We start from the raw sequence: 14,835 nt of genomic DNA, 5'->3' as shown, positions 1-14,835 counted from the left end.
ACGGCCACCAAATAATTCTGAAAGAACACAACACAGTATTAGCTCACCTTCTCCCCTTTTCTTCCTAATAATTCAGTTAAAGATCCTTCAGCAGAAATGATAGCTCCTGGTTCTCCCTTTTCACCCTGCAATTATCAGAGTAATTACTGTTTACAAAGCAGTTCCCAGTGAATCAGAAGTCAAGGCAGCATTACTTTTGTTCGAGGCATGACAGATTAGTCATGCTGCAATATCAAACATAAAGTGATATCAGTATGAGTAGGGTGAATCTTGATTCTGGGGAAGAAAAGAGATGATCTTTCTAAAAACATAATAAAGTACACTAAAAATATCTCCATGAGAAGAATAAGTTCTTATTTTTCTAGAAAGAGTTAATTTGCTCTCCATAGAGTAAGTATGTGAAACATGCTGTGTTCACAAAAGGTCTCTGCCAAAGGCAAACAGGTTATTGTTGTCTTCTAGTGTACCATCAGCTTAATGGTCAGTAAACCCTGCTGGAAATGTCCCATCTTGATAGACCAGTAAATGTTCAGATTTTACTATCAGGAAAGCATGAATCATTCTCTCTATGTGCCTTGCATGATGCAACCTCATTAACTTTAGTGAAGGTCAAGTCCCAGTGCTCAAACTGTGACCCTCTGAAGTCCTGTTCCACCACCACAATATCACTTAGTGCTAAGTGCATGGTTCCCAGGCTGGGTCATTCATCTGTAACTTTCCACTTCCTACCTCATGCAGCTTGCTACAACATCTTTCCCAAGATGTCATGGAAGAAATCTAGCTTGAAGCTAGCAATAGCATTGCTGATTAAAGTGCGAGTCCGGGTTATAGACCTTTCATTGAACTCTAGGTGCTGTAACTCAGTTCTTCTCACAGGTTCTTAAACTATTGTGAGTCTTTGAAGTCTCCCTGAAGATACTTTGGATACTTTGGAGTCTCCCTAAGACTTGGTTGGCTTCACTGACTTTATCTTCTATGAGAATGTATGGACCTGAGGTTGAATTTCATGATCCTTTAAGTAAAGGTGTCTGTACATCTTCACTGGGGTTCCCAAACTTCATCACTCTTGAGCATAGCCTGGTGTTCACAGCTCAGAAACACCATCAGAGACATCACTATGTCTTTGGTGCATCCAAAATTAAATGCTTTCAAAGCTTTGAGTTCTTGCCAGTGCAGACACCAGAAGCAAAAAAAAAGAGCACCAACCAAAAAACAAAAGTACAACCTCCACAACCTAAACCAAAAATCACCCAACTAGTTCTAAGGTTGAGCTTGATCATTTAATGCATTTTGTATAAGAACAGGAAACCTTATGATAAGCAGGGACTGGTAAACATGGCTTGAAAGCTTTCCTTCTGAGCAATGACAATGCGGTTCATCTGCTACCCCATTTAAACCATAATGAACCATTTCCAAGTCTTCCTATTACTTGTGAGAAAGTGAGCTCAGCTAAGCAGAAAGTGGTTTTGTTTTTCTTTCTTGGTATCCCCAATATATTAGATGTTCCTCTCCCCTGCTTCCTGAAGGTTGATAAGAAGGGGAAGAAACTGGAAAAGCTGCATTATTTACAGAAGAACAGAGTCAGTCTTTAGTACCCTCTCAGCAGAGCTATAAAATACACACTTTTTGTGAAGAAACATGAGAAAGAATCCTAAGAAGAGAGTAACACAAGTCTTAAAATCCTAAACTTTGGGAATTGAAAATTGCAGTCCTCATTCTGTAGGCAAAGCTCTCTCTGGCATAGGAGGAGGAAAAGATCGATCTTTTTTTTTTATTTGGGCTTTTGGATAGGATCCCAGGGTGTCAGCACAACAATCAGCTGGCAAGAAGAGGTCACTTCATGTTTAATGTTTAAAGAGACTTAACCTGATAAGTGCATACTGCACTGATGAATTTCAACACTGGTGCAGGAAGATTAGCTCTTGGTAAGATTATGTCAGGGGAGGTCATTTAGCATTTTCACATTCCCCCTAGTACATTTTTCACATGAGCTTATTAAAATCCCAATTTCTACAAAAATTAGAATCATTGAACTTCTAATGTCACTAAGTACTTGTCATTTAACACATTTCTCAGTCTATACTTTCCCTTATGCATTTTTTCATACCTGTTGTCCTTTAGGTCCTTGTGATCCAGGCAAACCAGTATCACCCTTTGGACCCCGAGGGCCCTAGGCAAAAACAAGTACATAAATCCATAGTGATATTTGTGAACAATATGGAACTAGGCTATTTTACTAAATGTAATTTTAAATTACCGGCAAACTTGAACTTAAATCACTCTGGTTGCAATCTAAGAATTCTTACAAGACTAAATTGCTCTCTGAATAAAGTTATTCCCTAAACCAGATATCACATAAGGAAAGTCTTATAGAAAGACCAAAATGAAAAATACCTGATGTTTATCACAGTGTAGATGATACACACATTCACAAAGGGAAATATGCAAACATTAATAAGAGTGGAAATTCAACCTAAAATTCTCTATTTCTTCTGTATTCAATCCTCTCTCTTTCCATGATCATTTAGCCAGACTGATTTTCAACAGAATTTCTGAAGATGTATTTTTAACAGTATGTGAAAAAAAAGAAAAAAAAAAAGAAAAAAAAGAATATATGAAATAGAGTTTATCTATTTGAAAACAAGATTATTTCTTTATCTGCTTTGTGGGGAAAGCATTCCTATCAGATCATATTGTACTTTACAATCGTCCAAGAGCATTCAGAAGCATTCTTTTTGCTCACTAAGATCTAAACTCAAGTCTACATAATTTCTGCATTTGTCAAGAGATACATAAAAGACATGAGGTGAGATCAAGAACGGTATTTTCATGTCTGTAGAAATTCTATAAGGGACAGAGACCAAGAATTCATTTTATCATCTTCTAAATGTTATCAGCTCTTTTTCAAATGAAATGTATGTATGAGGAGTTTTTTCCCTCTTTCTTTGCAGTCCATGATATTCAGGACTCAGCAAGCAACCTTCTGTGGAATTTTGGGCAATTTGCCAGCATTTTGTTAACATCTTTTGTCAACTTTCCCAGTATTCTGCTTAATTGTTCTCAGGCAATAGACAAAGGATCCTGAGACCATATGCATGCGCTGAACTGTCAAACAATCATAACAAGGGAAAGTAATTCCATCCCATCACACAGAATATGAAGACAATAATTAGAACAATACTTTCTGAAGTCATAAGCTAAATAATCACAGAATCACAGAGTATTCTGGGTTGGAAGAGACCTACAAGGATCATCAAAGTCCAGCTCTTGGCTCTGCCCAGGACACCCCAAGAGTCACTCCATGTGCCTGAGAGCATTGTCTAAACTCTCATTGAGTTCTGTCAGGCTTGGTGCTGTGACCATTTCCCTGTGGAGCCTGTTCCAGTGCCCAACAAATCTGTGGTGAAGAACCTTTTCCTAATATCCAACCTTAGCCTCCCCATACACAACTTCAGGCCATTCCCTCAGGTCCTGTCACTGGTCAGCACAGAGAAGGGAGCAGTGTCTGCCCCTCCTCTTCCCCTCACAAGGAAGTTGACTGCAATGAGGTCTCCCCTCCATCTCCTCCTCCAGGCTGAACAGACCAAGTGCTCTCAGCTGCTCCTCACACAGCTTCCCTTCAAGGCCCTTCCCCATCTTCACAGGCCTCCTTTGGACACCCTCTAACAGTTTAATGTCTTTCTTATATTGTGGCACTCAAAACTGCCCCCAGCACTGGAGGTGAGGCTGCCCCAGCCCAGAGCAGCCCAGGACAACCCCCTCCCTTGCCTGGCTGGCCATGCTGCGCCTGATGTCCCCCAGGACGGGGCTGGCACTCCTGGCTGCCAGGGCACTGCTGACTCAGATTCACCCTAAGACCAACCAGGACTTCCAGGTCTTTTTCTCTGGCATTACTTTCCAGCATCTCATTCCCTGGTTTACATGCACAACAAGGGTGACCATCCCAGGCGCAGAATCTGCCCCTTTCCCTTGTTGAACATCATACAGCTGGTGATCCTTCAGCCCTCTGATTTATGTAGGTATCTCTGCAGGCTCTTTCTGCCTTGGAGGGAGTTAACAGCATCCCCCAGTTTTGTATTGTCCACGAAGCTGGTATCCTTCCAAGTCCCATGTCTAAGTCATCGATGAGGATGCTTATACGTGTTTGCATGGCAGTCTGAGCCCAATAGGTAAGTAGCACAGCAAAAGGCGCCTTTTGATACTATGGTTGTGAAATGCTTATATGATAGCCCTGGTATGTTATTATGAAAAATCATAAATATTTTCTAAAGAATAAAATAAAAAGGGAACATCTTATAGGGCTTTCCTGTATTCTGTAGTGGTGACAAAAAAGCCTGAGGAATAACACAGTTACGTATGTATACACACAGATAACATTTAGAATTCCATTTGTTCCATTTATTTCTCCTATACAGCGTAGGCCTTTCCTTAGGTAGTAATTTTCCATTAATTACACCCAGATTTAAACTACAGAACTGACACTGAGATGAGCCTAGCAGAATATACTTCGTTTCCAACAGAATAAATTTCTAGCTCAGTTGGTAACTTCCGAAGACCTACAGCATCCTCTATGAAAATTTATTAGACTTCATGCAAATTGTGTACAAGATACATTTAAAAAAATATTAAACTGTATTGAAAAATACTTAAAAATCCCAGGAAATACATTTAAATCCTAGGCAATTAACACTTACAGGAAATCCTGGTAGACCTGGCTTGCCATCTGGGCCCTGCAAAATTAAAAAACTCACACCCTTATAAACACATATTACAGACTTGCAAAACAGAATATGCATTTTTCATGTATTGTGTGATTTCTGAATATCAACTTATCTGCTACTGAATTAAGAACTTCATTCAGTTGACAGTAAAGGTGTGAACCTCCACAACACCCTATCTTCTAATTTAGCATTTACTCTCAAAAACTGGTGAGGCAGAGATCCAGAAAAGACTGAAAAAGGATGACATTTTCTACATATGAAAGGCATGCGACCATTATTCAGCCTCCTCTGAATCTTTTCCAGATGCCAGCACAGAGACCACAGCAGCCACTCAGCTTTCCCATTTTGGTCCTGGATGTCTTTGGATAGAAAACAGACTGTGTAATAGTCTGAGAATAGAATTACAGATTGGGATTTGTATTGGGCACATTTAAGATTGCCCTGCTCTGGTGACTGCAGAGACACACTTTAATTCTGGTTCAGATCAGCAGAATGTTTATTTCCCCATCCACTATGAGACTGCACCTGACAAGGGTTAGAGCTTTGAGACTGAGGTTCAAATCTTTCTGCCTGTAACGGCTCTTCAAGCTACAGAACCTGCTTCTTTTTTGTGGGAATGTGACTCTAACATCTATCACAAAAAAAGGTGTGAATTACCTGTGGCAAGTACTGTGGCAGAGCTCACGAAAGGGGACCCATACTGTCCCGGCGTCCTATTATGTCCAGGGATTAGGAGAACCAGGTCTTTGGGAAATACATGAAAGTACCCTTCCATGAAAACTGTTTTACTCATAAGCATGGCTGGATGGAGCCACAATAACATGAAGTTGTCCTAAGGTTTAACAAGTGGGAAAGAGCCATGCTAGGCTAGCAGAAAAAGGTTACAAGCTGCTGCTGGGGCTAATGCCCTTCTTCCCAGTTCAATGACACATTCTGTAAATATTTGTTTTGAGGCAGCTGTAACAATAAGATACAAAGTTTTTGCAAACTTTATGTAGAGTGAAATTCTTCTATTGGCTATGAACATTCTGACTTTCTTCGTTTCATCAGGGATTTAATGTGGAGGAGATCACTGTGCTCACCAACAAGAAAACAGACAAAATTGAATACACAAACTGGAATTCACAAATTAAACTAGCTGTAAAGAAAGGTTCTTAATTTGTGGTGGTTAAGTTTTTGCAAATTGCAACATGTTGTACACTTCTGGAAAAGTTTGAATAGACTCCATGACCGGAAAAGGTAGATTTCTCTTTGGATCCAGTGCTAGGAACTTCAAATCATTACCAAGGAGCATTCAGCATTTCAAGTATTTGACTGAACTATTTTGCAGCTAGAAGAGAACCTCAATTTCACATCTTTTGTTGTCTTATGAAATACCTAGTTTTTCATTCACAGATATAACTTGTGTGAGACTAAACTCATAGACAGGAGTCTAGCATTTCTAGTTGAAGTCTCAAGCAGAACTGAGCAAAATAGTTTTTATCCCAATACTTTGTAACTTGAAAAACAAGAAGGAAAAAAAAGTGGAAGAAATTTAAATCTTGGACTCTATTTCTGCAACAGTTCTACATTTCTATAATTCTGAGCATATAGTTCAGAATCAGAGATAAGCCAATTTATTTCATATAAATATGTAAAAGTAGTTTGTTCACAGAGAACTGAGTTCTGCCTGAAAGTACTTCCACAGAGTTTCGTGCTGAAGTTAGCAGAAACACAATCCTAAAGTATAGGAAACTCATCTCAAGTTGATACTCAAAAGAAGATGTTGAAGGTAGAGCAAATCTGAAGATTTAGTAAAGCAGCATATACTCACTGGAGGCCCAAACAGTCCTTTAATTTCAGTAAAATTAGAAATTCCATCTGTCTCATTGAGAAGTAACTGAAAAGGAGGTTAAGAAACAGGTTATTTCAAATGGTTTATCTAAGGCTCACACAAATTTTTAGAAAGGTAAATTATCTCTTTATAACTATGAAAAACCCCCAAAAATAAATAAGGTGACAGAAAAGGCTCTCTACTTCTAATTTTCTTTATACATCTGGAATAAAAAAATCCTAGAATTTCTTTTACATTTATTCTGTAAAGATCTCAGAATGCTTTTAGAAATTTAATTAACTGAGTCACGTTTTTAATTTGAAAGCTATGACACCAAATTTTGCAGCCTGAAGCCATTTCTCCTTAGTAAGATAAAGATCAAATTGAGGTTTTATGCTCCAGTGTGTCACTGGCATTCTAAGATGGTGAATCAGTCTGAGCACACTCATCCTCTGCTGCAGAGCTGAAGTTTTAATTATATTCTGGACATGTCTGCATCTCACCATGCAGCACCATGCTGTGATTCCTAAGTCAGCACTGGTCACACTGCTGTGTCTGAAACTAGCCCGGAACCCCAAACTGTGATGGTGAGCAGCTCCTGCACCACCCAGCACTGAGTCTCAGGATGCCTGAACAGCACAGTGTAATTGCACTGCTTCCTATCCAGGAATTGGTGAGCTCTCCATTAGCCCAGGCATTTCTGCATAATTCAATTACATAATCCTAATAATGAAGGTGGACAGGGACTTCAGAGCTCTGGTCCAGGACTCCTCAATGCCAGGACAGGGCATGCCTTCAGGTGGCAGGGATTTACTTAGCCCATGAATAAACACATTGTCACTGAGGTTTTGTGAGATTTGAATACCTCTTTTACTCGCTGCAACCATGTGTAGATCAACATGACCAGACCACAATATTTTACAACATTTGTTATGAATACATTATCCAGGAATTGAGTTTGAAACTCCATTGCTTTGAATAGGAGGTTTGACCACATGCCCTCCAGAGATCACTTCCAATACTCTTATGAGTCTCTGAATACTATTTTTTGAATCCAGATCACACATCCTATCCTATCCTATCCTATCCTATCCTATCCTATCCTATCCTATCCTATCCTATCCTATCCTATCCTATCCTATCCTATCCATTGTCATCTGAGTATGGCAGTGTATGGGCAGCTTTCTGTACTTTGAGTTCATGTTGAATAATTCATACAGCTAAAGCTTACTGCTTCTACTGGGTACTTCTTTCTACTCCCCGTCCTCATGTTCTACAAAAATCACCAGAGAAATTCTCAAGTAAAAATAGAGTTTAGATCCTACAGGCAGCACTCCATCTCCCAGACTGCATGAACTCTGCTGCACTCTTCAGGGATAGTATGATGCCCTTGGTCCCACTCTATTTCCAGTTTTACATGGCCCAGAAAAGGAACAGGACATGGGCTGCTACTTTAATGACAGTAATAAAAGAGTCTGCTGCTGCGATTGTTCTGCTTTATCTGGTGGCAGAAATCCAGGAGCCCTGGGTTTACATGGTCTTTTCATTGTGGAATCATTCATTATTCATTGTTTTTGGGCTCAATCCAAACTATATTGAAGTCAGTGAAAAGAATCCCGAAGGCTTTGCTGAGTTTGGGATCAGGCACATTGCATATTTTACACATACAGTTGATCTGCAAGTGGAAATTGTGATTGGAAGACAGAAAACTGTACATAATGCTGAAGAACATTTGAAAACAAAAGGTAGAAAAGTGATGACTAGAGGAAAAGATTGCACTCTTCACAACCTCCTCCAGGTATATAATTATTCCGCTTTGAGTTTGGATGTGCAAATAGCTTTAATTAACAACAATCCAGCTATATAACTCTTCAACACATTGAATTAGTTCAGAAAGTGCTAACTACAATAGTAAGGACAACATTGTTTTCCATATTTTCTTCACTGTTATATTTTAGGATGATGGTCTGGATTCGTTTCTAAGTAAACCTTCAGCTTTGCATCCAAAAGGCCTTGTCAGAATTATAGAAATTCTATAATATAGAAATTCCTTGTCAGAATTATAGAAATTCTGGCCTTATCAGAATAGAAAGAACAGGCTGAACAAAATCTTTTGACATCTGCTATACACCCTCAGCACTAACCATTCTTTGTGACTTTTGTTTCTTGTACCTAAACTATGGGTAAATAGTGCCAGCCAAAAGTAAAGGTTTGAAAGTTTGAAATTTAAATCCAATAACATTTCTCTATTCAAAATTACTTCTGTACTATACCAAACTAAATTTGTGTGATAAAATCATAGCAACAAATATTATGGTTTTCTGGTTATCATGATTCCACTCATGAAAATGCACTGAGTATCACCAACTATGCTCTGAAAGAGTGAAATAGCCAATATAGGATGAGAAATATTGATTTTAGTGTTTTGGAATATCAAGCAGCAGCAAACAGAGGAATACTTTTTTTAAAAACATGATGAGTCAGAGCAGACTTCCTGATCAATCACAGGAGGCAACAGAGCAGGCAGCAAGGACAGGAAGCCTCTGAGAGGCACATTGTTGGTGGGAACTGCAGAAGCCTGGAAATGGATAGGTTCCACTGCAGACCTCAGTTTTCCCCTAACACTTATTTTCATGGTATGAGAAGTGGTTCTCGAAGGAACCAAATCCCCTCCATTCACATAGGGGCCAGGTGAAATGAGAAGGAAACCAAGGTCCACTTTTCAGTGCAGCTCAATCAATGTGCTATCAGCCAGATGCTTACTGGTGAGGCCTGGCCCTGAGCCACAGCTGTCCTTGTAAGCTCCAAATATTTCAACAGTGCTGAAACTGAACTAACTCTTTATTTGCTTATATTTTTGTCAAGCAACATAAAGTTGGTTTAGTTGTAGCCACACAGCCCTTCTTAAGCAAACTTCCTTCCAACTCTGATGGATAAGTCCGTTGGACTTCTGTAGCCCAAGAAGTATTGTTCTTGGCTACACAATGGTTAAATGAATGACCCTGACCTGGAGAGTAATCTCTCTAAGTGCCCTGTGGTTCACTCAGATCACTGATCTCTGCTGCTCTAGCCACATCAAGCCAATATCCACATTACAACAGCTGGCAGTGTTATTTATTTTAGTTCTGCAATTCCAACTGCAATTGATAGGTCTGCTTGTAATAGTTCTTTTCCATATTTGAAGCTTACTATGAAAGATGAGAGACTGAGTCAACAAAACACACTTGGATAATTTAATGTCTATCTCAGCAAACTTACTGCAAACAAATGTCCTGCTCTTACACAAACATTTGTGAGATAGGAAGAATTCAATGTCGACGTATACTTCCCCACACGTTTCATGAACTGTATCAAAATCCAGTACACCAAGTTCTCAGAGAAATCTTCTGATTAACAATACAGAGCGTTTGACAGCTCTTGATGTACCTCCCAGAACACCTATATTACAAATGTATATAAAGCCATAAATGCTCTCAATTTTTTAAAAGAGCTTACTTCTAAAACCCAAAAGTACTTAGAGAAGGAAACGAGATTCTGTATGGACTTGTAATACACCTAATGCAATACAGATTCTACCAGGCTCTATACATTTCAGTAATACATGGTAAAAGTAATTCATACAGGGGATTAGGAGGATGCACTTTAGGTTTCTTCAGACGCAGCTACATGTTTGACAGGTGTGTGGACTGTGACCAGTGCACATAGGGAGCCATGCAGCCTCCAGCAAGCGTCATTAGTTTATGTCAGCTTCAATAATCTTTTTTTGTTCTTTATATGTACTGTTCCCCCTCTGAGGCTGTCATAGTGGGTTTTTTTTCAAGTATTAATGAGCTATGGAGCAACACATTGAGGTTCATTTTTTCTGCAAACGAAGCTGTTTAGTCACTGATAAGAATTAAGGTCCCACAGTGGCACCGTGGCAGGGCTGTGAGAAAGAACACGAATTTTTACATCAGCATTTCTATCACAGCTATTGAACAGTTCCCCAGGAACTCCAACAGAATTGAGATAAAGTGTAGAGCTGCTGACGGTCCCACTATGAGCAGGACTTTGACCACAACCAACCAACCAACCAACCAACCAACATTTCTATAATTCTAAGTCTATAATTCTGCTCATCCAAGATTCAGGATCCAAGATCCTGGTATTCTGCATGGATTCCCAGTAAAGTCAGTAAAGAAAAAACACTTCAGGTAGGATGGGTGAGACCAGTGATGTGGCCTATGGGATGAAAATTAATGCTATATTTGCTATTGGTAGCAGAATCCTAAGTGAAAGCCCAGTTGTTTCAGTCAAAAAAGGTTATGTGTAGTTCAGCTTTATGATAAAGATGGCATCAAGCTCTCCTTAACACAGATTTCTCAGCTGGGCATTTTCTCTTGCAGTTACAAAGCACTTCTTACTGCCCTTATATGTATTCCTGTGGGCATGTCTGGCTGTTTTAGGCACCTCCACCTCTCAGAGGTGAAGTTTCCTGCAGTCACTCAAAGTTCCTCCAGATCTTAATGTTACACCAGGCCAACTACTAAGATTTTTGTTGTCAGCTCCAAGTGAGGTTCATCCTAATCTCCAGCCTTCATTACTGCATATAGTACTGTTTTTGCAAGGGCTGATGCACACACAGCAAAACTAACTGAAAATATACCTGCATCTAAATCATACTGGAGACTTTTTATGGGCTTCTACTATTTTACCCTTTGTTTCTTCCAGAGTCAGTTCTCTGGTTTGTATAGTGGACAACTATCAGGAAATTACTCTGCCCCACATACTGCTGTGTCTCAGGTCCTATGCTGTGTTAAATATTCCCAGTTTTGTATTTCTCTGTTGGTTTCTATTTCATGTTCACAACTTCTACAGAATCACCTAAGGAGTTTGTGCCAGATGCTCAGTATGATCTCATAACTCTTGTAGTTAAGCTCTTTACCCACTTTCTTCCAATCTAACATTTTCAAAACTAAATAATTTCATACAGAGACATATTGAGATTCTTTTGTTTTGAGGAATAGACTTATGTCCTGAATGTGAGCAGCAGAATTGCCAGTGTGTTAATCACTTGCGCCCTCTTCTCTGTAAGGGGAGTTACAGACCTCAATGCTCAACATGCACACTTACCTCAGGTATTGCTATGACTGGTCCCGGTGGTCCTGGTGGTCCAGGCGGTCCCACAATACTGTTCCCATCCTGTCCTGGTTCACCCTGTTTCAAAAGCATTACATGTGGAAAACCCATACACTAAGCACTACATTTCACATAGGTTTCTCGAACAGAGTGAAATCCACACAATCTCACCTGAGGTCCTGGGTCACCCTTCTCTCCTTTTGGACCCTTCAGGTGATTAAAAAAAAAAAGAAAAAAAGAGCATAAGTGATGTAAAAGGGGAAATTATGAAATATGTTCTCTCTTGCTTCACAAAAAGCACAGCAGTGAATTTCATGTACAGAACGATCAATTCCCAGCTCTCTCAAAACACGCATGGGGCCAACTAGTTTCAACCCAGATCTTCTGAAGGTTTGATGGTTAAAAGTATTTCCCAGAACTCTGACAGAATTCACAGACGACTAGAAGCACAATGGGCACAAAACATTTCATTAGCTGGGAATTAATCCAGTGAACATTTCTTTCACTGCACTGAAATCAGCCATCTCTGGCTGTGCTGTCCTTTTCCAGCATCAACCACATCAGCTGTGCCCAGGATTTCCCAGGAGACCAGATAGGAAAAGACAGGGAAGCTAAACTGTCATCTTTCAGGCAGCTTATTTCTAAGCTTGATCAGCCCCTCTGTAGAACTCCCTGTGCTGGAAATGCAGACACTTGTCTGGCACAAGTGAGAGGAAAGTGCCAGGGGATGAGCCCTGGGACTTCCCAAGCAAAGCACGCTGTAATCCTTGAGGGTCTTAAGCATGAGAAATAGATTAAAATCACCAATGTGCCTGCTGGCTTTCCTCTAATTAAAGGCAGAGCTAATTTCTGAATAATTAAAAGCAGAAGGAGCATTGAGAAATCAGAACTAGCCTCTGGAGATGCCTGTATCTCTTCTGACTGATGAGGGAGGCATGGGCAAGGTACAGTCTGCTTCTGTGTTTTTTGTCTGAGGTAACTGCTCCAGGTTAAGCAGGACAAACACAGCCCCAGCTCTTCACACTCTGCGAGCAAGCGCTGATCCTGCTGACCTGTAAGAGGTAGGTTTGGGAGCCAGTGTGTGTCAGTGATCAGAGAGGATGACAACCCTACTTACCACATCTCCGGGATGCCCAGCAATGCCAGGAAAGCCTGGTTTTCCATCTGTGCCCGGCATCCCCTGCCACAAAGAATATACAGTTATTCTCTCTAAACTGCCTTCAGTTTCACACAAGCAGGAGGCTGCCACTGGGGAGGGTCACGATATGGCTCTGAACGGGCTGGTGGGCAGGTTTGGGGGAGACTCATTATCTCATTAGTCGTCTGCTCTCTCCACTCCTCCTGCTCTTTCCCCCTCTCCAGAGCAGGCTTATGGCTTTTTTCCCCCTGCAGCTTCAATCATTTTTCACTGCTTCCACCCCAGCTTAGCAAAAGGATGAATTTCATTGCTTTCCCTCAAAATACATTTGATGAGTTTTTTCCATCCTTCAGTTAAGTGACTCTCAAGCTAGAGGAAGAGAAGGGATGTAGACATTGGCATTGGATGTAGACAGGAGTCAGTATGTGGGGCAAAACCACCCCCTGCTGTATTTTGATACAGACCTGTATGTGACTGCTGAAGCCTGACAGCTACTCTGCTCTACGGGAAAAACTGATGCACTAAGGATAGTGCAGTTTGCCCTGAGAAAAATGGATAAAAGAAGGTTCTAAATTCTTAAAGGACCAGATAAACAGTGAGCTACGCTTTTTGCATCTGTTTTTCTCTGCATCATATGAAAGAGCAAAGGAAATGACACAGAGCAGCCTAATGATTCATCCGAAGGAACAATTACTCTTGTTAGCTTGTTTTTTTGGTGGGGTTTTTTTGGTGTCTGTTTTGTATGTGGTTTTGAGGGTTTTTTTGGTTTTTTTTTTTGGCTTTGAGGGTTTTTTTAATATGCTGGGGATTTTTTTGGTTCATTTTGGTTTTTGGAAAATACTGTTTTGTTTCCAACTTTTTGCTCTGTTTGAAGAAAATTTTTTTGGGTTTTAACAGTAGATAGTACTACCATAAGAGATTTAATGTGCCTGCTTCGTTAAGAAAGGATATTGGCACTGCTATTTCTGCTTTTGTCAGTAATCAGTGAGGCATGTGGGTCAGGAATAAAGTATGATTTCTGAAGTACTCTGTTCTTCATTTTATAAACAGTTTTATAGACAGGATAAAGGGTGTCTGACTGCTAATGGAATTTAGGCATCAAAGCAGCTACTGGATTTTGGTATCTGCGTGAGCAGTAACAATGGTACTTGGGACATAAGTTTCTCAAGTGCTTATGGAAAATTATAAGCATCTATCTGCAGCAAACGTAAATGGGCAGAGGAAATAACCTTGGAACAACAGCTACTCTGCAACTGAATGTTGTCATTTCAGGCACGTTGATACTTGCAGGATAGCTTCCTACCATTACAAATGATGAATAATTTCTCCCATTTGTTTTCCTAACGAAATTTAAATGGGAAGAAAAGATTCAGGATAGGTAAGATGTTTTAATGCAACTGATGTATCCAGAGACATCCTTCTTTCTAATTCCCATCATATTTTAAGAATGTAGCTTATTGCTCAGGTACAAGAGAACAAATATCTTTTTTAGTTTGAAGGTTAAAGGGATAAATTGCTTATTTTTAAAATAATCCTGTAGTCATTCCACTTAAAATACACACGTATTTCAAATGCACTCTCACATAAAACAATAATAATTAGTAGAAAAAGGACCTCAGAAGAAAGCACATGTAGGAATAATAAAGAAAATATTCTATAGTCTCAAACTGGTTAAGAGTTAAACTACAGTCCTGTATGTCAATGCATCAGCTTTAATTATCATGCTGACAAATATCTATGTGAAATGACAACATTCATAATATGCACAGCAGATGGAATTTATGGCAAGAAGAGTCCTGCTACATTGTTGGTATTTTTAAAAAATAAACAAGCAGATGCTGCTAGAAGACTGTGATAATACTCTTGTAAATACTTATCAAGCATAACTGCATTTATCTTGTTTCCTAGAGTAAATTTTGATTTCAGGGCTGTCCCAAATGCAGGAGAAGGATATTTCATTTCAATTTTTACTATTTTATTTTATTTTATTTTTATTTTATTTTATTTTATTTTATTTTATTTTATTATTTTGATTTTTAAAATTT

General features: G+C 39.5%; 1 protein-coding gene across 1 annotated transcript in view; it reads right to left on the bottom strand.

Moving 5' to 3' along the window:
• COL15A1 (collagen type XV alpha 1 chain) overlaps window positions 1-14,835 on the bottom strand; it is a 120,357-nt gene that overhangs the window by 27,432 nt on the left and 78,090 nt on the right. Inside the window, exons 18-24 of the mRNA XM_030971734.1 lie at window positions 12,770-12,832; window positions 11,824-11,859; window positions 11,647-11,730; window positions 6,535-6,600; window positions 4,695-4,730; window positions 2,108-2,170; window positions 48-125 (exon numbers count right to left, since the gene is read on the bottom strand). Of these exons, the coding sequence (XP_030827594.1) occupies window positions 48-125; window positions 2,108-2,170; window positions 4,695-4,730; window positions 6,535-6,600; window positions 11,647-11,730; window positions 11,824-11,859; window positions 12,770-12,832 (426 nt within the window). The remainder of the gene's footprint in view (window positions 1-47; window positions 126-2,107; window positions 2,171-4,694; window positions 4,731-6,534; window positions 6,601-11,646; window positions 11,731-11,823; window positions 11,860-12,769; window positions 12,833-14,835) is intronic.

Source organism: Camarhynchus parvulus, chromosome 2, assembly GCF_901933205.1.
Source record: "Camarhynchus parvulus chromosome 2, STF_HiC, whole genome shotgun sequence".
NCBI classification, from domain to species: Eukaryota; Metazoa; Chordata; class Aves; order Passeriformes; family Thraupidae; genus Camarhynchus; species Camarhynchus parvulus.
The sequence above is the reverse complement of the archived record's forward strand: the minus strand, read 5'-3'. Positions and strand labels throughout refer to the sequence as shown.